This window comes from Oreochromis niloticus, linkage group LG11 (assembly GCF_001858045.2).
Source record: "Oreochromis niloticus isolate F11D_XX linkage group LG11, O_niloticus_UMD_NMBU, whole genome shotgun sequence".
Lineage (NCBI taxonomy): Eukaryota > Metazoa > Chordata > Actinopteri > Cichliformes > Cichlidae > Oreochromis > Oreochromis niloticus.
In genome coordinates, this window is record NC_031976.2 from 17,351,344 (window position 1) to 17,376,184 (window position 24,841).

The 24,841-nt window shown below is 39.5% G+C and overlaps 3 protein-coding genes across 6 annotated transcripts in view; 2 read left to right on the forward strand and 1 right to left on the reverse strand.

Annotated features, from left to right (window-relative positions):
* Positions 1 to 13,644, forward strand: part of kcnn4 (potassium intermediate/small conductance calcium-activated channel, subfamily N, member 4) — a 22,434-nt gene extending 8,790 nt beyond the window's left edge. Inside the window, exons 2-10 of one of the 2 annotated variants that reach the window (XM_025911463.1) lie at positions 168 to 263; positions 1,920 to 2,368; positions 4,010 to 4,145; positions 7,029 to 7,046; positions 7,524 to 7,634; positions 9,578 to 9,699; positions 10,757 to 10,826; positions 11,925 to 12,091; positions 12,218 to 13,644. In XM_025911463.1, coding sequence (XP_025767248.1) covers positions 168 to 263; positions 1,920 to 2,368; positions 4,010 to 4,145; positions 7,029 to 7,046; positions 7,524 to 7,634; positions 9,578 to 9,699; positions 10,757 to 10,826; positions 11,925 to 12,091; positions 12,218 to 12,221 — 1,173 coding nt within the window. In that variant the 3' untranslated portion in view covers positions 12,222 to 13,644. The remainder of the gene's footprint in view (positions 1 to 167; positions 264 to 1,919; positions 2,369 to 4,009; positions 4,146 to 7,028; positions 7,047 to 7,523; positions 7,635 to 9,577; positions 9,700 to 10,756; positions 10,827 to 11,924; positions 12,092 to 12,217) is intronic. The other variant, XM_003458419.5, reaches the window with a different exon arrangement.
* On the reverse strand, positions 12,830 to 18,676 carry si:dkey-79d12.4 (zinc finger protein 91). Of its 3 annotated transcripts, none has more exons than XM_005463436.4 (2): positions 18,537 to 18,676; positions 12,830 to 15,474 (listed from the first exon to the last, which is right to left on the reverse strand). In XM_005463436.4, the coding sequence occupies exon 2, from the start codon at positions 15,457 to 15,459 to the stop codon at positions 13,651 to 13,653; it is 1,809 nt and encodes a 602-aa protein (XP_005463493.1). In that variant the 5' UTR covers positions 15,460 to 15,474; positions 18,537 to 18,676; the 3' UTR covers positions 12,830 to 13,650. The 3 variants fall into 3 exon arrangements, with proteins under 3 accessions (XP_005463493.1, XP_005463492.1, XP_019221506.1); XM_005463435.4 differs by having other exon boundaries at positions 18,369 to 18,629; XM_019365961.2 differs by lacking the exon at positions 18,537 to 18,676 and adding an exon at positions 18,220 to 18,338.
* Positions 18,677 to 19,888: 1,212 nt separating this feature from the next.
* On the forward strand, positions 19,889 to 23,664 carry smg9 (SMG9 nonsense mediated mRNA decay factor; the record flags this gene model as incomplete). The annotated part of the gene is given in 8 exon segments (XM_019365960.2): positions 19,889 to 20,116; positions 20,209 to 20,376; positions 20,459 to 20,533; positions 20,733 to 20,964; positions 21,071 to 21,168; positions 21,278 to 21,390; positions 23,258 to 23,369; positions 23,569 to 23,664. Coding segments are annotated over 7 exon segments (873 nt in total), but the record flags the coding sequence as incomplete, so codon positions are not given.
* Positions 23,665 to 24,841: the final 1,177 nt, after the last annotated feature.

Genomic DNA, 24,841 nt, shown 5'->3' on the forward strand with positions numbered 1-24,841 from the left:
CACTCAGTGCTACAGAAGGGACTAGCAGCTATCAAGTTCTTGAGCTATATCAAACCTTGATATCTGAAAACATGAAAAGTGGTGAAATTTTAGACATTACAGAAGAGCAGCTGTGTTTTCATCACTCATGGTTCGGTTTTCTCTAACTCTATCTGTTTTCTTCTCAGGGCTCAAACATTGCATTGATCATCAACTGCTCCATCAGCCTGTCAACTGGGTGTCTTCTGATCCTCATTACAGCTTTCCATTATAAGGACATCCAGGTGAGTATGCTTTTTATGTTTTTTGGCATTACTTATTGTAATTTAATGTCACTCAACATTAATTTGATTAAAATTCTATTTTCTTAGAGATACTTAAAGGCAACTTTTTAAAAAGCCCCTCTCAGGCCATGTCTGGTGGCCCCAACACTGATTATCTGTGATATTTGCTGCATGCAGGAAAACCCCAAATAAAAACCTCAGCCCACACAGGCATGCACAATATTGCAGCAGTAATGTTTTTCCAGTCTACATGGCTCGCTGCCGATTTGTGTGGGAATTTAATATACATGAAGGGATTTGGTTGAAATTAAACAGAGTAAACATTCTTTCATTTCCCCTCTTGCACAGTAACAGCATGCATGTTTAAGAGTGGTAACAAAAACAAGTGCAGAAAGAACTGTGTGTCTGTATAGTAACAGTTTCTTTTATTTTTGCCTGCTGGGTTTGTATTCTTACCTACAGTGTTTAGTTTGGTCATAAGTCACGTGTACCTGATACAAGAGGGGTACTGTCCAAGTGTGTAGAGGAGATAAGGAAGGACAGGCTTAGGGTGGGGACTGATATAGAGACAGTGTACAGTGATGCATGCTGTAACTGGTGTCAGAAGTGGCAGGCTAAATCATTCAGACTGTCTCAAAAGCGTCAAAGTGTCTCAGTCGGTGGAGTAAAGAAAAAGTAATAATTAACGAAATGATGAAAGAGGAAGTTCTAAGAATGTCCCTGCTTCACTTTCTTAAACAAAATAAAGCTGCAAATTGAAGAAGTGGAAATATCCGAGACTAAATTTCAATACACATTCATAGTTTATCTCACAGGTTTCTGTCAAATATCTCTGGTTCAAATCTTTAGCGGGCCAAAAATAATTTTCTTATCATTTCCCTTTTAGCACAGCCCAACTATCGTATACTTGCAATCTTTCCCGCTTATAATGCAAAGTATGCATGTCGTAGTAATACATATAATGAGATTATACTATGTGTATCCCAAAGGATTTTGTTCTTTCTAACAACTTTTTATTCCCCATAATAACTTTACTGAGGAAACTGAGAGAAATGGAAGTCATATAGTTGAAAAAACACATCAGCAAAATGAAAGCACCCTGCTAATGTCATTAGCAAATATTGTAGGCAAATTCAATTCAGTTTAGTTTTAGTCATATAGCGCCAAATTATAACAGCAGTCACCCCCAAGTGCTTCATATTCTAAGGTAAAGGCACTTTCATAATACAGAGAAACCACAACAATTGGGCGACCACTTGTGAGCAAGCACTTGGCGACAGTGGGAAGGAAAAACTCCCTTTAAACAGGAAGAAACCGCCAGCAGAACCAGGCAGAAGAGAAAAGAAGAAAAAAAACAGACTGTGAAGAGAGCCAGACAGTAACAAATGATTAAATGCAAAGTGATGTATAAACATATAGTAAGTGAAATAGAAATGGAAGATGAAGCTAATGACATAAGCTTTGAAGAAAAAAATCACAGATTTTATTTACACCATATTTACATACCATCATTGCATATCATTACATTTCATTACATATCATATCCACAGTATGAGAAGAAGATGCAACTGTAATGTTATTGTCTTCCATCTCCAACTGCACTTTGATCAAATTCCTTTCTATTTTTACTCTTTACTGTCCTTCCTCATCTCTCAGCTGTTCATCATTGACCACAACCAGGTGGACTGGCGTATCGCCATGACCAGCCACAGGATTATTGTCATCACCCTGGAGCTGTTAGTTTGTGTTATCCATCCTGTTGGATCATACTGGGGGGTGGGCCTCCATGTGAACTCCTCTTCCACCGTTCCCACTCCATCTCCACTCTGTGTTTCCAGCCACCACGGCGAGGCCCTGATGGACATGGAGCTGCTGTTATCAGTGCTGATGTTCCTCCGCTTGTACTTGGTGCACAGAGCCATCTTGCTGCACAGCAAAGTGCTGCTGAGTGCCTCCTACAGGAGCATAGGCTCACTCAACAATATCAACTTCACCTTTCGATTTGTTCTCAAGGTACTGATGAACAAACACCCGGCACGCATGCTGCTAGTCTTCATCCTGTTCTTCTGGCTCACTGTGTCCTGGATGCTTACACTGTGTGAGAGGTATGAAGCACAACTGAGACTTTGTGTAATCAAACTGATTCAGAATCGCATTAAACTGATTTTTCATTTGCACGAATGCAGTCATTATAATAGAAAAATATGTGTAATCATAAAAGGACCAATATGCTGTACAGATTTAGTATATAAATTTTCTATACATTTTGAATACTGTTTTAATGGAAAATATTAAAATAATTGGCCAAAACAAAAGTCATGAGGGAAAAAAACTGTATAGTAATAAAGGGATCTGTGTTTGGGACCTATAATTCAATAATGCTTTGACATAGAGTAGTAGTGTCATCTTTTTATTTGCTGCTTTGACTTTTACGAGAGAGCAGGGCCTGTTCAACAAGTCGAACCTGAAGACAACACAACAAAAAAGTCACTCTAAAAGAATTCTAATTGTCTTTATTGTCACCTTTAATCATCACATGTTCACATTTTCTGTGAACTTGACCTTTTACTGGAATCAGAAACCACAGATTGAAAGATCACGTGTTTTTCTAAAGTCACGAACCAAACATTTTCAATGGCAAAATGAAGGTTTTCTCATAAAAAAAAAAATTAATTAGCTCTTTTTCTTAATCTCTCTTCCATCTTCACCCAGATGTCAACTGACTATTATACACAGAAAACCAAAAATGCTCTCCAGTAGTTTAACATTCCTCTTCAGGGTTTGATAGTCAGTTTGACTTTCTGGTTCAAAATGGATTTCCAATAAATGATTTCATAATTCTCCCGTAACAAAATTCTCTTTGACGTCTGCCAGCTAAATGTCAGCCTGATCCTCTGCAATCTGCCTGGCTGTTTAAACAGCGTGAGGTCATTTGTTCGTTTGAACCTTAATGGGAGGTTTGCCTTCAGTTTTTCGCTTCTTTCTCGCATTCGTGTATATTTTGACATTTTGATTTGTCAGAAGTAATAAAAGAGCTTATTACTGATAGCAGATAATTTCACCAAATCTGTCAACACGCAACCATTATGCTAGCTGATTACTAGATCCGTGAGCCAGACGGATAACATGCTATGTTATCTAGCTGTGAGGCTTCAGCAAAGTTTATATTGGGCTTGTACTTTTGATGTTTTACAAGTTTATACTGGTTTTGACTTCCCGAACTCCTGAGTGCTGTAAAAAAATCTGCACTGATAAGGAGGTTTGATTAGTATACCACACCTTCATCAAACAGACTGTGTTTGAGATGTGAAGAAACAAAATGAGAACCTCAGAGAGTCAGGGAGAGTGTCATAAATACAATTTATGCATTGCATCACTTCAGCTCTTAATTGTATTTGCTGATTCACTGAAATAGTTAAATATAAGAAGTGATATAGCCTGTAACTGTATCTATGAACAGGTTGCTGGATTAGACTGATATTAGTCAAAATTATCAGCTGGTACTTATACTCAGCTGGTCCAGAGCAGTTGTTGAATAGGATTAGAGAACTAAGCAGTGATATTAGAAAACAAACAAAGAAACAACCATAAATACAAATAAATAAAAAAATAATGTTTTCTGTTTCATACAGTTTAACAGCTGAGGGGGGGGGGGGGGGTTAATTGTGGAAGTGTTTATTTTTTAACTCGACTAACACATCGTTTCATTACACTTCAGTCTCAGTGCTACGTTGTTTCCCCTGCAGGCAGACCAAAGAATCAACAGGCCATATGGATACAGCGCTGTGGCTCATAGCCATCACCTTCCTCACAGTTGGCTATGGGGACGTGGCACCCAAAACCAACTGTGGCAAGGCCGTGTGTCTCTTCACTGGAGTCATGGTAACTAAGCTGATTTGAGAAAATATAGTTCTGAAAATTATTTTAGATTCATATAGCAACTAAGGGCATACTGAATAAAATAAAACACACAATGCTTGTTCTTCATCAAATGATTGTTTTGGCCTTGTGTCAGACAGTGTATGAAAAAGGGAAAAAAGAAGTGTAGCATCTTTAGCATAGCATCTTTATTTATAACACACTTTACATCCAACAATGTTGGCCAAAGTGCTACAAATATAAAACAATGACAAAACAGTTTAAATTACATATAGAATATCTTAAAGTTAAAAAAATAATATAATTAATAACAAACATATTAAGAGACATCAACAAGTCCTGCTGTGTACAGTAAGGCCCAGAAGTATTAGGAAAAAGACAAACATAAAGATTTTCATCTTAAATTCCAGAGGTTTAACAAAAGTATTCCATGAGGAATTACAATCATTTATATACAACTTGATGAACTTGATGAAGTTGATGACTGCCTAAATTCTAGCACCCATGGACTGCAGTCGCCTTCAAAGTTTGATGTTTGTAAAGTTTTCAGTCTCACTTAGATGTTTTCTGGCAAAGATTAATCTGGCTTTATTGTTCTAGAGTCTAACCAGTGGTTTGCACCTTGTTGTAAATCCTCTGTAATTCCATTCAGTGAGTCTTGATTGTAGACATTGTCAGTGTCTACCTCCTGAGGAGCGCTCTAGATGTTGTGAAGGGGATTTTCTTAGCGATGGTAATAATTCTGTGATCATGCACTTTAGTTGCTAGTGGTCTTTCAGGGCATTTGCTTTGTTACTGAGATGACCAGGTCATGCCTTCTTTTTAAGACTATAGCTGAATGTTCACAGCTTTCATTATCTCCCTGATTACTTTAATATGTTTTTTCAGCCCAATGATGGCCTCCTGTTTGCTGTTTACAGGAAACATTCAGCAAATGCAAATTCAACACTTTGAATCAATTCCAAATCTGTTATCTGCTTATTTTGTCATGGAATAAAAAGGAAAAAGACATAATTTACCTGAAACTACTTGGCATTCAATTTTCCAGTTATTTTTGAGCCTCTGAAAATTAGGGAATGTGTATACTGTAATTCCTAAATTCCTTAATTGAATACTTTTGTTATACTGCTAAAAGTCTGCACAACAGTCTTGACTGTTTGAGTCCTCTGTGGTGATGTATGGAGACAAAATGATAAAAGCTGTCTCACTGTACATACTGTTATCTCCTTACTGTAGCTGTGAGACAAAAACACTCAATTCAATCGGGAGGCACAGGGAGTGGAGGTTTTTTAATCTTTGCTTTGCTTGTCTTTGTTATAACTGAAACCACCTGACACACTTTTGAGTGCAAAAACAGACAATAACACACAAAACCAAGAGTTTCTGTCACTGTTTTCACTTTGTCAAACTATGTTGTCTCTAAATAGGTTGAATTTCCTGTTATCTCCCCTTTTGTTCCATTTCTTCTTCTGTCACACTGTATTACATGTTGATTTCATGGATAGCATGAAATCGATATGCTATCTATTAACATCTGTTATCGTCTGCTCAGGTTTATTATGTTTTATCGAATCCCTTCTCCGTGGATTTTAGTGTAATTTGTTCTACTTTATTCTGCCTTCTCACCCTTAATGTTCTGTTCCACGTGCATCATCTCTGGTTTGTTTCATTCCCTTCTGTTCCACTGCAACAACTATTCCTCCATTTTCCTATTTCATTTTTCCTATTTCATTTTCAGGTCAGTTCAGTTTGGTTCAGTTCACTTCTCCACTGTTTGCAATCCAGCCTATTCTGCACTGTTCCACTAGTTATCTTGGATACATTAAATTCTTCTTGCCTGAATGCCTTCCTTCCCTTCTGTGTGTGTGTGTGTGATTTCGATTGCAGCTGTAAGTTGACACAGTGTACTTCTGCAAGACCTTGATATTACCAGGCGCTCACATGAAAAGACTGAGGGAGGGAAGCTGTCAGCATGCAGTGTACCCTGTGCAGTTTGCACAAAGATCTGTGTGAAGTGTGATGGTTCTGCTGAGTGCGCCATAGTGTCTCAGAGAATTACAGCCAGGTTTAAGGTTTTTTATGTGTAAAAGAGCAAAAAAGGACATATATAAACATCTTAAAGTGACATGTTTTTCTTAAAACAAGTTAGTTTTTAATGTCAATGCAAAAATGTTGGTAAGTTAAGACTGAAAAAAAGCTGGAAGGAAAGGTCAAGCGAGGGCAAGCGAGGAGTGGCTCCGTGTTTGAAATGGCAACACATTTTGCTGCTGCCTTGAATTCTGGTACAAGCAGATAAGAATCTCGGCCATGGCTCTGGATGTGGGCATAAGTCCGGTTTAGACACCTCTGTGACAGAGTGGAAAACAGTCCTCCCAATCTTTTCCTCTCTCTTTCTCCATCTCCCTTGTTTTCATTAAGTTCCCCCCTTATAAGGCAAAACTTTCCACCATATCCATTTTAGGTGGTTTATTGCCTTTGGCACCACTACAACAGGAGGGTGTGCCAACCTGTGCCCAGGGTTTGGAAAAAAATAGATTTCCCACTCCCATCAGGGCAGCTCTGGGAGCGAGAAACTTGGGGTGATACTCACACCTGTAATATGGTTGAAAGCCTCAATGTTCAGCACTTTGGCCTCTGTCCAGCTATAACTCAATTTGCAGCTGTTTTAAGGAGTTGACACCACTGTTTGCATCCCATCCCTGTGTGAGGATGGATCCAAGGAAAAAGTTTGTACCTCCCAGGTTTAGCAGACGATGTAATGATAGATATTTTGTGGCTGGTGGAATGAAGGATAAATATATCTTTCAGAACTCTGGCTCAAGCTTTATTGCTCACGCTTGGTCTTTCTCTCCCCTCTTTCTCTCTCTCCTCTTTTTCTAATGCAAGCTGAAAAGTGGAAAACAGGTAAAATCTGGTCAACTTTTATCTTTATCCGTAATGGATATGAGTGCAGTGTTTTGTCTCTGTCTCCATTGATGCATCTTTTTATAGATGTGGATGTGTTTTGCTTTGAGACCCATTCGAATATTCACCATCATTCTGTAGTTCCCTATCCAGGAATAGCGCTAAGCTATTCTCAGAGGAAACCCACACTATTTTAGTGCCACTGAGGCCTGTCTAAGCATTGAACTTTTTGTGTAAATATAGTTTTGATTTATTAGATGGAAGTACGAGGATCAACACTGAGTTTTCTGAAGAAGTTCTTTCCTTAGAGGGTAATGGACACGTCAAAAGACATGCCGGCCACTGTCGATGATCTTAAACCCCAAATTCAGGCTCATCAGTTTTGTCTCAGTATTCTGGATCAGTCTTACATAATCGCTGATAATCTGTTGAGGCGACAGCTAAAATACTAAAAGCTCTGTGTGTCCTGGGTTTTAGGGTGTTGCCTGCACCGCCATGCTGGTTGCAATTGTTACAGAGAAGCTGGCGCTGAACAAAGGAGAGAAACATGTGCACTTCTTCATGATGGATATCCAGATTTCTAAAAGGGTAAGAGCATGCAACAATTTTCTGCAAACCTGTATAAACACACAGTAATCAGCCAGCAGGGCTTTTTATCAAATTTTTTCTTTTTTTTGTTTTTTCTTTGCTTCCATTTGAAATAGTCTGTAATTGTCATGTGACATTTGAATGTATGGGTCTTTTCCTGCTTATTATTATTTTACTTCAAAGTTGATATTTGTGGTTTTGCTTGTTTTCCCCCCTGCAATCACTGCAAATCATATATCCTTTGGGCTACATGAAGTAGGTCTCCGGACAGCTATTGGTAACTGTTCATACCCACATTCAGTGTGCAGATTTGAGAACCATTTAATTGAGATAATCCCTCAGAATGAACACCATGTCCGTGTTTGTTGCTGTCAGAGTCAATGGGACAATGTGTGGTAATGCAGTTGTAATTGGAAGTCTGTGCTGCATTGCTACACAGCATTGATATAACAAACTAATACACTTTGGTATGCTTTGAATACTTGGTATTCTGGGTAATAAAAAGGAAGCCACAAGAAAAGGAGAATTTGAGTTTTTATGGTTCAAAATTCTGTGAAAGTTTAAAGAAAATATTGTTTACTAATAGCTAAATATAAATGACATCAACAGCTCTCTTGTCCAACAAAAAATAATCCTGATAACAATTTATTTTAATATAAAAGAGTAACACATACATTTTCTGAGCTGTGTGGACGTTCTCATAAATAGTGGCTCTAATTTTTGTAGCATTTGCATGAAAATTTTTGTCCAACAATCCAATAAACATGCTGTAACCATCAATTACCCTCCGTCCCATCACTGGTAGCTGCAGTGTTGTAAGCCAAACAAGAGACAGGATAAAACGGATCGAGATGTCAGGATGGATGAGTCACTGCTTTCCATGTTGCATGCACGCTTTGGTGTTTGATTCCTTTACTACAGGATAGTGTGGGAAGAGAGAAGGGAGATCTGCCAGGCTCTTGATGGCCTTTTCAAGGCGTCAAACAGAGGAAATAATCTTATCTCTGTCAGGAAAGAAACTTGTGTCACTTCAGGCCTGTGCAGCAGTGGGCAGGAAACTGCTTACGCGTGTGTTTTGCTTTTAAGGGTGTCTGAAAGTGAGTAGGAGAGGAGTGTGGAAGTTTCAAGTGTCTGCTTGTTGATGGGAAAAAGGGAAGCTTACAAGAAATCATTTTCAGTGTCTCAGTAATACGCAAAAATGTGCAACGACTGACAGATTGTGCAGTCTTGGTTTAAAGCTGTGTTTTGTATAAAGCGGTAAAGCTCCTCCCCAAACCGTGTAGCAATGTCTAACTGAAGTAGAAGCACTGCTTTGGAGGATACAACCATTTCCTCTCTCCTGGTGGCTGCATCCTGTCACAAGGTGCATCTTTATGCCTCGCTTTTGGTTGTTTTGGTTTGTGTGTGTGCATGTGCATGCATCCTCCTGAGCTTACTGGTGCAGTCCAGATTTACACTGATGGGAACAAGGGAAGACATCTGGATGCAAAACACTGACAACCTCTATTAATAACCCTCACAACAAGGTCATAGTGACATCATCACAGGGTAGTTACAGTGATTTGAGCAGGAAGGTAAACAGACATGAATAGAATCAAAGAAAAACCAAAACAAAACAGGAGAATACAAGAGAAATCTAGAAATCTCAGGTTCCTAGTTTAGCCGTTATGGCCTGTTTTGTAAATTCCTGTATATAAGACTCACTGACCATAACAGCCACTATCTGAAAACAGCATCATTGTACAAAAGGGTGGAACAGGAAAGGCTATCTGGATTTCATCAGCTGGCCTGGACGACGTGTGCTGTACTAAAATCTTTAAAAGTTAACAGTTAGCGGCTCTGCACGACTTTTATCGGTCGAACTTGCAAAGTTGATCGATGTTAAGTGCTGTCACCACATTTCTGTATGTTTAAGCAGTCAGTTCTAATGTTTCTTTTCCCAGATCCGCCATGCCGCTGCTAATGTGCTAAGAGAATGCTGGCTTCTTCATCGTGCAAACGTGACAAAGGGCAACCGCGGTGAGCACAGAAAACACCAGAGATGCCTTCTGGAAGCCATCAGAGTGTGAGTTACTGTATTGCAAAATAATACCTTCAGGCAGGATGTCTGCGTGCGTGTTTCAGTCTGTGTGAGGGATGTACAGTATGTGGGTGGTGGTCTGTGTGCCTTACATGTGTATTTTATGGGTCATTAACTAATTGTCAACATGCTTAACCACAGAGTCACCAGTTTAAAGAGGCTAATTTAGATCACTAATTAGATTTGTTTGCCTCTTTTATGTGGACAGGATATGTGTGAACAAGTGTCTGCTTTATTATTCTTCAGAGTCCAATGTAAAGTTCTTCCTGGCAAGTAAATAAATAAAGGCCCCTTTTTTAAATGATTATTTGAAGTGTTTGAAAATAACTGACAAGCTCTTGTGCAAACCTTTCGGGAGATACTTTTAAGAAGAATCGCTTTTTTTCCTCCATAAATTGTGTCTGCTTGTAGTTGAACAAGTGGATTACACAAGACAGGATGTCCAAAGCGCTGATCATGTGGTCCATTATCCTGACAACAGCATTACATGTGCGAGAATATGTCAGCCTGTGTGAACGGGGTCGTACTTCCTGCTTTGAACTGTTCTGAACTATTATAAATAAACCCTGTGTGGAAAGTGTGAGAAGAAGGCACCTCTCTACTTTAAGAGTTACAGTATATACTGTAATGAGACCCTTATGCTGTCTGACCAGGTGCTTGATTGCAAAATTGGTTTTCACGTCTTTGTTAGCTGATTGTCTGGATTGTCTATTTAAGGTACTAAATTTAGACCTTTTCCACGTTCCTCGCAAACCTTCTAGCAATGTTTTATAGCATTTCAACAAACTCAGTGTGACTCTTTCCATACTGAGTAATGGAATACTTGATTGTCAGAATATTCCTCAAATCAGAGTTTTGGTAAGTGTTTTATCTCAATGTAGTCACTCATATTGGATGATCAACACTTCACAGCATTTGTTTTGTTCCCATTCCTGTGCCTCAGTATAGCATTTAGAATAAGGTTTAAAAAAATACAGTTTGAATTTTTCCACGTGGCTCAAACATCACATTTACATTTGTTTTGTTTTTTTTAACTTCACAGATTTCGGCATTTACGCCTTAAACAAAGAAAACTAAGAGATTACGTCAGTGAGATGGTGGATCTCCCAAAGGTAAATAACAGCACATATGATTCACTGTAAAACTCCATTTATTTACACTTACCGACCATTACATTTGGTATACATGCTCAATCGTTCTGTAATACAGATCTCTAATCACCCAATCACCTGACAGCTACTCAGTGCATTTAGGCTTGTACGTCAGGTCCAGGCGACCAGCTGAAATTCAAACCATGCATCAGAATGGGGAAGAAAGGTGATTTAAATGACTTTAAAACAGGGTTGTTGATGCCATACGGGCTAGTCTGCGTATTTCATATATCTGCTGGGATTTTCCCACACAGCCATGTCTAGGGGTTTCAGAGAATGCTCTGAAAAAAAGGAAATATCCAGTGACCAGCAGTTCCCTGGCCACAAACTTCTTGTTGATGTCAAAGGAGACTGAGCAGACTGGCAACAGTAACTCAAATCTCAAATAACCACTTTTTACAACCAGGCTATGCAGAAGAGCATCTATGAAAGCGCAGCATGTTGAACCTTGAAGCAGATGTGCTACAGTAGCAGAAGACCACACTGGGTGTGACATCTGCCAGCTACGAGGAGGAATCCAAAATTCAATATTGTTGTTTGTTTGGGGTTTCTTTGAAGACATAGAGGATAAATGCATACAAAAAATGTGGATGATGAGATTTTAATTTGTCAGACGTGAACAGGCACAGAAAAGGTTTCCATGAAGAAAAAACACATTAAAAAGACATCACCCAGTGAGAGTCACAAATGTAATTCTGGAGCGCTGTAATTGCTGGAATTATATGAAAATGTGCCCAGTTTCACTAAGTAACCCGTTCTATGGTTACTTTACAGTCAGTTATGGTCTAACAATCTACTCCTGCTTACTGACTGAGTGCAGCTGAGCCGCAGCATGAAAAACAAACAGCTTCAAACAAAACAAAAAGCGATCCAAATGTTTTTGTCTGATTCCCTCAAAATCACTGTCAATCAGTCAGTAATCCACACAAACTCTGCAACATACTTTTAAAATGTATCTGCACAGAGTTCAGTAACGTTAGACTTTTGGTTCTAGTTTGAACTCCAAGTGTGTTTTTTTTCAAAGCCAAAATATTTGTGTTGTGTGGTGGATTTCAACAGATGCAGATGATTATGTGCGACCTCAGTGCCAACTGGAATAACTCCTATCGGGAGCTGGAGCAGCGAATCCTCTCCATGGAGCAGAAGCTGGACGAGCTGAGTCGCTGCTTCCAACAAACGTCTGATCTGCTGTCTCAGGCTGTACGCCACCGCAACCCAGAGATCAGGTAAACAACACTTACAGATGCCAGTGTCACTGCACAGATCTGCTAAAAACACACTGCAGGATGTCGTATATCATACGTATATTCGCTTTGGAGAATAACAAAATTATTTTGTTGTTTTTTTTGTAGGTGACACGACTACACACAGTTGTTAAAAACAGTCCGTAGTGTTTTCATCTGAAGTATCCATGAATCCTCTCCAACCAGAGCTGCTTTAGACTCTTAACATGCTGAACCACTTGGAGGACTGGCATACTCACTAAAGATCATCTTTTGGCCCCATTCTGAGTGCACTGCACAGTGACTCACTGCTGTTAAATTATACAGATAAAATAAGACCTAAATTCACTGCTGGGAAATCCGAGTGCATTTTCAGGAAATTTGCTGGATTTTCAAGCAAAGGGATTTGTGACGGAGCCCAAGAACTGACCTGATCTCAGTCAAGGACTGTGGAGGATCCTTTAATCTGCAATAACAACAGATCTGTAAACTGCTATTTGCAAGATATTATTGATGCTGTACATTCCTAGCTTATTCCTGTGGAATAAGCCATTTTGCATGTTTTAATTTTTGCAGTACTTCAGTGTTAATCCAACCATTTTTCCTTCATCAGAGACATACAATGCCTCAATAATTCATCACTGTTGTGCTCTCCTGTAGCCCTTTAAGTAAAGGTTGAATGAAAATGTGTTTAACGGTAAATGGACTTTGGTGAGAGAAAAGAATGAAGTGAATATCAAATTAAGCTTGATGAAAAGAGTTTTATTGCAAACTGTAAGTCGAAGGGATCCCATGGCTATTAACTGAAACTTGCAGACTTGCGTCGGCAACAGTTTGACGGAAGGAAAACATCCAACACGTTACACCTGTTGAGAATGAAGAAACTTCAGTGGCCTTATAAGCTCATCTTTTAGCAATCCAACTGCTCCATCTAGTGGTCACATGATTAAACAACAAAATGTTTGGGACTGCTAATATTAAATCACATAACAATAATCATAATAATAAAAAAAAATACACGATTTTCTTCTTGATAATTTCTTCAGTGTCTCAAAGGAGCATAACATTTTCAGCTGTACTAAAACAGAAAACAAGATTAATCAAACCGCCGTACAAATGTCACTAATAAGAAAGCACTTTGTGAGAACAGCTGCAAAACTGGACCAACTCTATCTCTCGCGCTCTCTCTGGAGGATTAACTGGAGTTTTGTTTAAACTTAATCCAGTGCTGGAAAAAAAACTCCTTGTTGGCTACCTTCATTTTTTTTTTTTTTTTTTAAATTTTATTTTTTAACTCCAGTAGTTAGTGTAGCAGCAGAGAAATGTATGTGAACCTAAATATGTAACATTTGCACATGGTAAAAACATGTTAATAACCATCTAAGACATGCTTACAATTCAAAGTCATTTAGAATGGGTGCGTTTATGTTTGCTTTATGCTTTATTTCTGTCACTGGGGGACACATGAATTAAACAGAATGGTGACAAGCAGGTGTCATGTGTGGAATATCTATTTTGATTTGTTGCTTGGAGAAATAAAAGCTGATCTGTTCGTACTTCTGTCACATCGTAGGCTTCTTTGATTTGTTACTTGCTGTCCTGTTTTTAAGCTGGTGCCATATGTATGCTGAAGGCCTGAGAAACAGTTCTCCGCAGTCGCACATGAAAGTCATTCTGCACGTTCTCTTGACTTTTCTTTTCCACGTGCAGCCAGAGGGAGATTTCTTTAGAGACCGGCCCTTCAGGTGCTGCGCCAGGAGTTTGGCTCCTGTGAAAGTGTCCCCACAGCTGACACAGATGTAGCTTATGGCCTCCGCGTGCTGAACACAGTGTCGCAGGAGGTGCAGCCGGTGTTTAAAAGCTCGTCCGCACGGGCACTGGTGCGACCGGCGGCCTCGGTGGAGGTACCGGTGGCTGATGATGAGCGAGGGCTGCCGCAGGACGGCGCCGCACTGCCTGCAAGGGTAAGGCACCTTGGAGCGCCAGCTGGTGTTCATGCGTTTCATCAAAGCCAAACGATGGCTGTCATTCTCAAACATGGCCAGGATGGTGGGCATTGGTTGTGAGGGGGGGTTAGAGAGCGCACCCTCTTGGTTTGTGTCAGGGGGGCTGGAAAGGACAGCAAAAGGGGCATGAAGGTGACTTGAAGGCAGTTGGTTTGGCTGAGCTAGGGCACCATTTGTCCCTGACGTTTGGCCATCACTGTGTGTTCCATTAATGGCCTTGCTCACGAACTTGGCTGACTGGAGCTGGACTTTTGTGCTCTGGGCTCTTCGGTTATCCTTTCCATTCACCAGTGATGGAGTAGTAAAAGTGCACGCCTTGGTGCTGACCACTGACGTGTGAACTTTGGTTACGTGCTCAACTAAATATTTCTCAGAGGTAAAAAGGAATTTGCATATGTTGCATGCTTTCGGCATCGACTCAGAGCAGAAGAGCACCAAAGGCGATTTGCTCCCTTTGGGACACTGGTGGCTATAGTACAAGTTCTTATGACTGAAAACTTGGCCACAGATGTCACAGGCATACAGAGCCAAGTGGTGTTTCTTAACAGCACTCTCAGTTAGAAAGGCCTTCTTGCACAGAAAGCATTGATATTTTACTCTCACGCCACTGCAGTGCAGCATGTGGAGCTTAATTGACTTAAACGGACCTCTGCCACACACTGTGCACATTACACTGTTGGCAGCAGGAAAGGGTGCACATGTCGTCTGGGAAACTGGACAGTCTGAAAAATGACCAGAATCATTGGGCAAACTGGAGTTGGAGCGAACATCTGTTTCAGAGTGTTCTGGATGCAGTTTATTAGGTTTAGAGTGTGTCATGACTTCATCTTCAGAAGCAGAGCTTTTTGAATCTTCTGCCATGTCGGAATCACTTTCAGTGCTAATATCTTCATCATCTGCACCCAGTATATACGCCACACTGTTTTTAGGTGTCTCAGGCTTTATCTCAGCTCTCTGTTTAGACCTCAGTGCTGACAGTGAGTCACGTTGAACAGTATCTGCATTTTGCTGCATTGTCTTCTCCTTAGGAGAGCTGTCACTGCTCTGCCTCTTACAAATCAAAGAGGAATCTTCTTGAATAAACTCAGAGTCCGTACAGTGTTTCCCTGCATGCTTGTTCAGCTCCCAGACATTGCTGAAAAACTGATGGCATTTTTTGCAGACTGGTGGCAGATGCGCGTTATCCAGGTGTGTGGAGAGTGATGTCAGGCGACGGAAAGTAACCTTGCAGATGTGGCAGGTGGCTTTGGTATTGTGGCTTTTATAATGTGACATCAATTTCTTTAAGTTGTGGATGTTCTTCCCACATTCCCAACATTTTGCTGCCGGTTGCACATCTTCGTCGCTGCTCGAGGCTGCTGACATAAGTAGCTGCGCAGTCTGTGAATTTTAAGCAGAAAAGACAAAAATCTCTTGAAATGTTTGAGATCAAATCCACATTTGAGGTCAAAACACAGTCATCAAAGCAGAAATCACACATGCAGTGTTTAGTCCCTTTAAATCAAACTCTGGTATATTTTCCCCCTTGATGTGGTCCGTTTGTGCAGGTGTGAGCACAATAATTGCACTCGGGTGTGGGCCAAAACAACCGCACCCAAGATCCCATTGAGGAGGTGGACTAACGCCAGAGCGGTTTGTTAAGGTGTGAACGCAAGCTGATCTCGATCAATCCCAACTACCAGCTTTGGTAGTAAATACAGGAAGAATATAACACCTTCTTCATGTATTTACTTTTGTACCTATAGGCCCCAGACACATGTGGCCAATGAGTGGACTGAACACTGTCACATGTTCTGTAGTGATGCACTTCGGTTCGCTTTGAGTTCTCTTGAATTCTTCTGTGTGAAAAGAAACCAAATCACAGAGAAAAGCTACAAGTTTACAAACTCAACTGATTCAGACCACAGGAAACAAACTACGGGTGTGAACACGCTCCTAAGATTTACAAACACAGAACACTGTCTGAAATGGCTCAACAACCAATGGTTGAACTAGATTTTCTATTGAACCACACATTGATGATTACCTGACATTTTTTCCCACAAATCTGAGGCTCTGTGAGAAAAATCTCCAGAACAGTTGCTGAACCCTTGTGCTCCCTTGTGTTGCTACAAAATTTTAACTTGCCCAGCAGGTTGGTTTTGTCTACATAAAGTTGGAATTAAATTCTCATAAGCCTACAAACTCTTAAGTGCCATCTAGTTAACATTAACAACTGCCTGTTAACTTGCACAGACAGTATAAAAGACAGATGCCGCTTTTGTGTCTCAAAAGTGAAGCCAACCTCAAAGTGTCTTAAACTATCATTCTTTTCAATGGCCACCAGGGGAAGATGGCTGTTAAATTTATGGTCTCTCGGTACTCTAAATGTTGGTGCTTCTGAGCATTAGAAAGAAAAAAAATGTGCTCTTTGGCCTATGGCTTGTCACAGTTAGATCTGCTCCTCTCACTCATCACATGTTGTTTTAAAACACCAAGAACGGGTGATGCCACAGTAGTTATACCAAATAAAAGATGAACCTATGACTAGCTCACAGCATATCATTAACTAAGAGTTCAGCCTCACACACCTGCTCACATGGCTGCAGGCTCCTTGTTTGTACTTATGATGTGTGAAGATATGAAACATAACTGAACACAATACAGAAATGAAGATTCATGTGATTTAGCATTTTCCAGCAGAATGCCCCCAAATTAATTTCTTTACATAGGTATGAGCAGTAATAAGTACTGCAACAGTGAAATGTGTCAGCATTGTGGACTATAAAAGAGACAGAAAAATACATCATTCAGTCAATGAAATATTAACCCATGATGAAGCCACTAGATTAGAATTTTTACAGTAGCCATTTTAGCTTTTTGAAACCAGACTGAAATGGTAATGGCACTAATGGAAACCTGAATTAACTAAATTAACTTGTATTCAAAAATTGAAAATACTCATCTGAACACAGAGCAATGTAGCTGAAGGCTGTTTTCCATATAGACTTCTGTATAATCGGATGCCTGTGGGGTCTCCATTGTTTTGCTATTATGTGAGTTGCTCCCTGTTGGTCATTAGATGGAATGGTTCAAGGAATGTTTAAGGAACTTTAGCACTGGCTTCACTTTTCAGAACCAGAAGCTACATCCATCTTTTATATGGAAAAGTTAAAGAGCTTCTGATATGGCAAATATATAGTATATAGTTTTTAAACCTTATTGTAAAGCAAACCTGCCCAACTTTTAAAGTCTTTCTGGTAATTCTTTAGCACAAGTTGGGTTGTACAAGTCTGTACTAGCAGTTTTATGCCCTAATGGAATTAAAGTTAGTTAACCAACTTGCAACATTTATTTCAAGAAGAGTGTGAACCCTAAGGTAGTCAAGTGGCAATCCGTGAGGCAGAAAAAATTAAGTCATCATGGAAATGCTAAAAACTACAGTTCCAAGTTATAATTAAAAAAAAAAAAAAAATCCACTTTCCAAATACTCAAGTATTAAAAGTCCTAAATTTGTTCTTAAAAGACAGGTACAGAAAAACTGTTTTGACTTCCATTAATTCCCCTGTTTACTGCAACTCCACAAAAGGCTGAATATTTTTGTAACTCAACATCGAGTGGAGCTAGAAGAGGCATCTGCTTCCACATCCATCTTTTATGCACAGTCTATTGGCTTCCACAACTACATAAGTTAACTGATTAATATTTATTACTAAACAAAACATTTAAATGTCATCTACATAGCTTAATCTCTCCTTTTTGAACATGAAAGTTATTTGTAGTTGTGGTTGCTCATTTTCCTTTTGTTTTGCTTTGTTCATTTGTCTCTTTTAATTATATGTTGTTGTACTTTTTCAACATGTTCAATACAAAGATTCAATCAATCAATCAATCAATCAATCAATCAATCAATTATCTGGAAGCTTAGTTGTTGAGTAAACCAAGGCCATGGCTAGAAAAAAACAAAGCAAAACAAAAACAAATGAAATTATAATCACAACCGCCCCCCCCCCCAAAAAAATTCAACATATAACCTTCCTCCTGTGAAACTGTGACAAGTTTACACTTTTCTCAAAGTACAGAGGGTAATAACAAGAATCAAAAGAATAATTCAATAAAAATTTTCAACACTTAAAATAATCATACTTTGTTTAGTAACGACTACTCTTCTCACGGCATCCACACACACTCCAGTATCACAGTGCCACCTTTCCATTTAACTATCAAGATTTGCTGGAAGAACCAACACACGTTATCTGTTGTGGCTGACCTATTACTATACTAGATGCACTTACCCTGTCCACAAATACCGGTAACAGCAGACGGTTCGTGCAACTCATTTACTGTTAAAATATAAGTAGCTTATGCTCATTTTAACTTGGTGTAATGAGCAAATACAGCTGTACGTGGGATAAAAAACAGGTCTCCATATTTCAAAGAGAAGAAGAAGAGTTCACTTTTACATCGGAAAATCGTCCTGTCCTTTATGGCGTCCAAGATCGCTGTTCTGAACTCATCTACATCCGGTTTAAACCGGAAGAGACGAGCCTCCATCTCCCACAATGCATCGATGTGCTTTATCCACTGAGCGGACAAGCCAAAGCAAGTCTCAATTTTTCTTCCTGTAAATATAAAAAGAGTAAATATATTTTATTTTTTTGCAGCTTACTGCTGCAATTTCAGTCTACATATTTATTCAAAAATACAACTTTAATGCAAAGCGATTTCATGCTTCATGCATTATTTATTTTATTTTATTTCATTTTATTAATTTTTACTTAAAGAAAATTATGACACGCCTTACTCTTTTTTCTCAAACCAAGATTATACAGTAAGAAACCCCTGCATCTTCTAAAGATTTCTTTCATACTTTTTATATGCATTTTATGATAAATAAAAAGAGTGAGGGGATACCTGAACAACATAGAACATGGGTAATGTTGGTGCTGTAGTAACTAAAGAGGGATAACGCTTATACCGGGAAGATAGTTTTTTAAGCTGGGTTAAGAGGAGAAGTGATGGTCAGTAAGCAGAAGTAAGACTTGATCCATAGAAGCGGCACTACACATGTGATGTTTGCCTAAAGGGAGCGTGTTACAGCAAACAAGAGGAATGAAAGTCTGTAGAAGCAAGATGGAATACATGTTCGAATGAGCGAGAGGCAGGTGTGAGAGTGAAGCTGTGAAGAGTAGAGGTAGTGAAGGTAGATGAGCTTAGATACCTGGGGTCATCCATCCAAAGTAAGAGACAGTGCACAAGAGAGGTGAAGAAGAGAGTGCAGGCACAGTGGAGTGAGACAAGTGTCAGGGGTAATTTGTGTCAGAAAGACAGCAACAAGAGTGGTTTTAAGAAAGAAAGATAAAAAGGATAAATAAACCAAAACAGTTAAACAATGTGAAGCAAAGGAGAAGATCATAAGAATAGATTTTCCTTATTCATTTATAATATTATCCTTCCAAATTTGTTTAGATCAGTGTCATATTAAAACGGTGGGTTTTTTTAGTAATATGAAAAAATAGAATAGAATGGAATAGAATAGAATAGAATCCAACTTTATTGTCATTGCACATGTCACAAGTACAAGGCAACGAAATGGAATTTGCATCCATCCAGAAAGTGCTTTAGCAATAGTTTCAAATACTGGTTGAAATTGAGAATATGCAGCGAGTCCTTGACTATAATATAATATAATATAATATAATATAATATAATATAATATGTGTGATAAAATAGTCGATAACGGGGGAACTAGTCATGTTTTAACTGTGTTTCGAATCGACTTCTTTTACATGACGAACACGATGCATTTGTTTTGTACAAAACAGATTTCCAGGCGGGTGGAACATTAGCGCTTTCCTTATCCGCTCAGTTGAACTGTACACGGCAAACGCCAAGCCCCGAAATAAACACTTCACCAGGAAGCTTTGGCTAGCGTTGTTTATAACCACAGTTAGGTTTGAGTTATAATGATAGCTCCTAGCTAATTGTTACGTTTAAATGTTAACGATATTTAAAGCCATACATTGAGACGTCGGTATTAGAGGTCTGTCTTTTAGGAAACATAATTTTCATTATAATTAATAGCTTTACCTCGGCTCTACTACCCGTCGTTTACAAGCTTTCTATAAACATCAGCTGTTCCAGGTGAGTCGCGATATGTCCGAGTCCGGTCACAGTCAACCCGGCATGTATGGGCAAGGCCGCAGGAGGAGGCGACGCCGAGGGGACAGAGATGTTGGCCCTCCGGGACAAAACCTGTCCGGACCCAGTCGAGATCGGGATTACCAACCGAGGGAGCGAAGGGTACTTCAAACGATATGCTGCTTCGGCCTCTGATTTTATCTTCTCTACATCAAAATACTCACTCGAATCATTTTCTTTCCAGGATGGAAGCGAGGATCCACCAGGTCCTCTCATTCAGAAGACCCCCATCATTCTTGCAAAACCTCCCGGGGAAAGGGTAGGTTGGCTTGTCTTTGAGACCACAAACTATAGTCTGCAGTTTAGATTTGTGAGGCATCATTTTGCTTACCGAACCGAATAGGAAGAATAGCCAAAATCAAAGAATATTCACAATGCCAGAACAAAACGAGCCGTGCTTGTTTGTGCCTACGAAGCACTTCCATCCCCAATTCATGTTGTTGTTTATATATTCTAAGGCTAAGCCCTCACAGAATACACCTGTCAGTGGAGCACCAGTCCTGGAGAAGCCCATCATGCTAATGAAGGCCAGGGACGATGGAGGGAAGCCAGGGACACCTACTGAGTCGGCTGCTCAGTCCTCTGGTCCACCCTCTAAGATAGAGAGGGAAGGGCAGCGACCTACCCAGCCTGTATACCAGATCCAAAACAGAGGAATGAGTGCTTCTGCATCGAGCGGTGCATTGGACCGTGAGTTGTTATAGACTCTACAAAAAGTCTTTTTATTTTCTTCTTCAAATGCGAAAGTATGTGCATGTACAATAATTAAGGCCAAAACCTTTCATGTGACTTCCAGCCATGGTCGGGCAGTCCAAACTCCTTCCTCCAGAGAAAATGAAGCACAGCATTAAACTGGTGGATGATCAGATGAATTGGTGTGACAGTGCCATGGAGGTAAATTCATAGCATTTAATAAGTTTATTTGATTTTGGACAGTGCTTTCAGTTAATTTTATGATATGTGGTCAAAGGAAGCTGAGTGATGTTGTTGTGATGTGTTGCAGTATTTGAGGGACCAGACAGACATGTTGGTGGTGGGAGTTATTGGCTTGCAGGGAACTGGGAAATCCACCATCATGTCGCTGTTATCTGCCAACACTCCTGAGGAAGATCAAAGGTAAGGTTAAAGAGTAAGATCAAGATGTAAAGTTTTCTGCACTACACACACTACTGAGGTTTTTGCAGACACGTGACAACTAAATATGCGGTGTTAAGTTTGGACCTGTGACAATTAGGGCTGCCACGATTAGTCGACTAGTCACGATTACATCGACTATCAAATTCGTAGACGACTTATTTAATAGTCGACGTGTTGTTTGAAGCTTTGTAAGATCCCGAAAGATGCAGGAATAAGCAGTGGGATTTAAGAGTGTAATAACGGACTGAAACAGAGGATGGCAGCACTGCATGTACAAGGATGCCAGCTGCCGTTAAACCCCGAAGAAGAAGAAGCAGTCTCCGGAATCATAGCTGTGTCCAAATTCAGGGGCCGCATCCTTCGGAGGCTGCATTTGTAGGCCTATTATTTTACAGTGACGCGACGAAGGCTGTCCAAATTACCTCCAATAGATGCATGATCTGATTAGTCGACTAATCACAAAAATAATCAGTGACTAGTCGATTATCAAAATAATCTTTGTGTCAGCCTTAGTGACAATCATACTGACGGGTTAGGATCAAATGAATTAGACACCAGTTAGAGACCTGTCCACACAAAAACCTCCCTGTTGAGCAATATCCGCATGACTCACGTGAGAAATCTCAGTAGTGTTTTGGTTTTGGCAGCAAACTGTCATGCACATAGGCTTAACTGGTGATTTTTAAATTGCAGAAGGTTTGGATTTGAAATCATTAAAGTGTTTAACTACACAAAAAGATGTTGTCAAGAAAAAGATCTGTGGCTTGTCTTAAAGCACATTGATTAGTCACTGATAATAAAAAAGAACTCTATAATTGCCATCCACTTAACTTGATCCAACACACAAACTGTAGGGAACTGTGATGTGACGTGGTGGCTGTAGTTCAAAAGGTGGCGCATTTCATTTACTAATCAGAAGGTTATTGGTTTAAACCCTAGCTGCTCCAGTCTGCGTGCCAAATATCCTTGGGCAACATACTGATTCCTAAATTCCCCTCTGATGCATCCATCAGAGTGTGATGCACATAACCCAGGAGGTGCCTAGGAAGCACTTCTTATTCCCTCCTTAAGTTAAGAGAGATGAGTCCATACATCAGTAGAACTTGTCTGCATACATTTTATCCATCCTATCAAAACCTTGTGTTTAAAGCTGTGCATAAAAGTTAGGTACCGCTTGTGAACACACAGGGGCGTTATAAGGCCTCCAGAGAGTGGCGTTTTCTAACAGAACATCTACTTCAGTGTTTCCCAACCACTGTGCCACGGCACATAGGTGTGTCTTGGAAGATTATCTGGTTCCACCTGATTAGTACTCTAAGCCATAGGTGTGAGTAACGGGCAGAACAATTACCTTCTTGTCCACTAATTAAATGGGTTCCCAACTGCCAGAAAAACAGAAGAAGATGAAGAAGAAATTACAAAAGTCATGCTGTGAGACGACGCAGCGCGTAATAGCAATAGATAAATATTTAAAAGAGAAAAAGTAGTCAATCTGACCTCGGTCCTGGAGAAAATTCAGACCTAGATGAAGGCCCTAGCATGAGTAGTGATCAGAAGAAAGCAAAATAGGTATACTGGAGACAAACCGAGCCAATTCCGCTACACCTGGTGCGCAGGGAAAAATTACAAATATGCTTTTTGTAACATTTTGTTTGGTTGTGTGTCGTGTGATTTTTCTAATGTGGAAAATACTCAATATAATACTCTGTATTTGTCTGATAATTACAGATGCATTTCTTTTTTTTAATGATCAGTGTAATTACTTTAATCATTGATTTGAAAAAAAAATCACTTGAACAGTTCTTTGGATGTGATGTTGAGTAAAAACGTGTGTTTATTTGAACAGGAGTTTTGTATTCAGACCACAGACTCAAGAAATCAAGGAAAGAGGCGGAAATCAGAGCACAGGGATTGATTTCTTCATCACACAGGAGAGAGTTATCTTCTTGGATACGCAGGTATGATGAATGAAGTATTGTGATTAGACTGACAGTTTCTACCGTTTACTGTAGTATTTTCTTTTTGCTGTCAGAATGTAAGTTGGTCACAAACTGTCTGCAATGTTAACCTTGGAACTGCAAGATGTCTCACTTTGGTTAAGGATTTCTTGTGCTGAAGCAACAGCATGTTTCACTGTGTTTAAATGTCGTTCTTCAGCCAATGCTAAGCCCATCAATTCTGGATCATCTTATCAACAATGATCGGAAGTTACCTCCAGAATACAATCTTCCTCATACATATGTTGAGATGCAGGTATGTGGCTGGCTTGCAGTGTGCAGTATATAATAACATGAATGCTGGTGCTAAACATCTGAGAACTTTAGTTTTGGGATTCACGGTGTTGGGAAGTAACGGAATACATATACATATATTTAAAATACAAAATATGAGTAACTGTATTCCATTACAGTTACTGTTTAAATAGGTGGTAATCAGAATACAGTTACTTCGTTGAAATAAATAGAATACACAGAGGTCATGTCCTGTTTCATATGTTAGGCTATCCCCTCTCTATGCCTTCACCAATTTTGGTGATTAAACGCAGTCGGGCGCAGGTTTAGCTCAGTTGGATGAGCATGTAGTCATATGTCGCATGGCGGAGAGCGGCCGGCCCAGATTTATTTATTTTTTTTAATTAAACTCAATTTCCATCTGGTATTAATACAGTTTCTCTGATTCTGATTGCTGGAAACCCAAACAAAACAATAAGAGGCTCTAATGTAAGCATGCTGTTAATGTTGGTGGCATCAGTTACACAATGGACCCAAAGCCAGCAGTGCACGGGCAGGAATGCATTTCTGACACCACTTCATAAGAAGAATGGGATGGGCGAAACTTCAGTATCTTCGATGTACTATTGATGTATGATTTTTTTTATTACTATTAATGAAGGATACTCACCACCGAGCTAACATTGTTAGCTGGCGTTAGTTCATAGACTGCAGACTGTTAGGCCGTTTCTCAGTACTCATGTACGTGAGTCCGTACTCGCGTTTTCACTTGTCAGGACTTCATAAGGTCACATGTGAGTCTGGACTTCCCGAGAACGCAGCGCGATCGTTCTACAATTGGAACGGCAGTGTACGTGATGACATCACAGCTCTGGAGTTTTTACTGCCGTCCTCTCTTAATTTAACTGTGATTAATATTTGCAATGGAAATTACACATGACATAAAAAATTACACATTATGTAGTAGATTTCTTTAAGAGAAAAAAGATCATTTTATAAAGTAAGCACTTTGGCAAAATTTGCTTTTACATATCATCTGTTTCATAATGTCTAATAAGCTTCATACAGTTACGCACAATCACTACATGACAGAAACACAAGCTTAATCTCTCTTAATAAACATAGTATACATGTATGCCTGAATAAAAACAAGCAAGGGAAATAGTAGAACGCTTTTATTTTTATTTTACTAAACACTC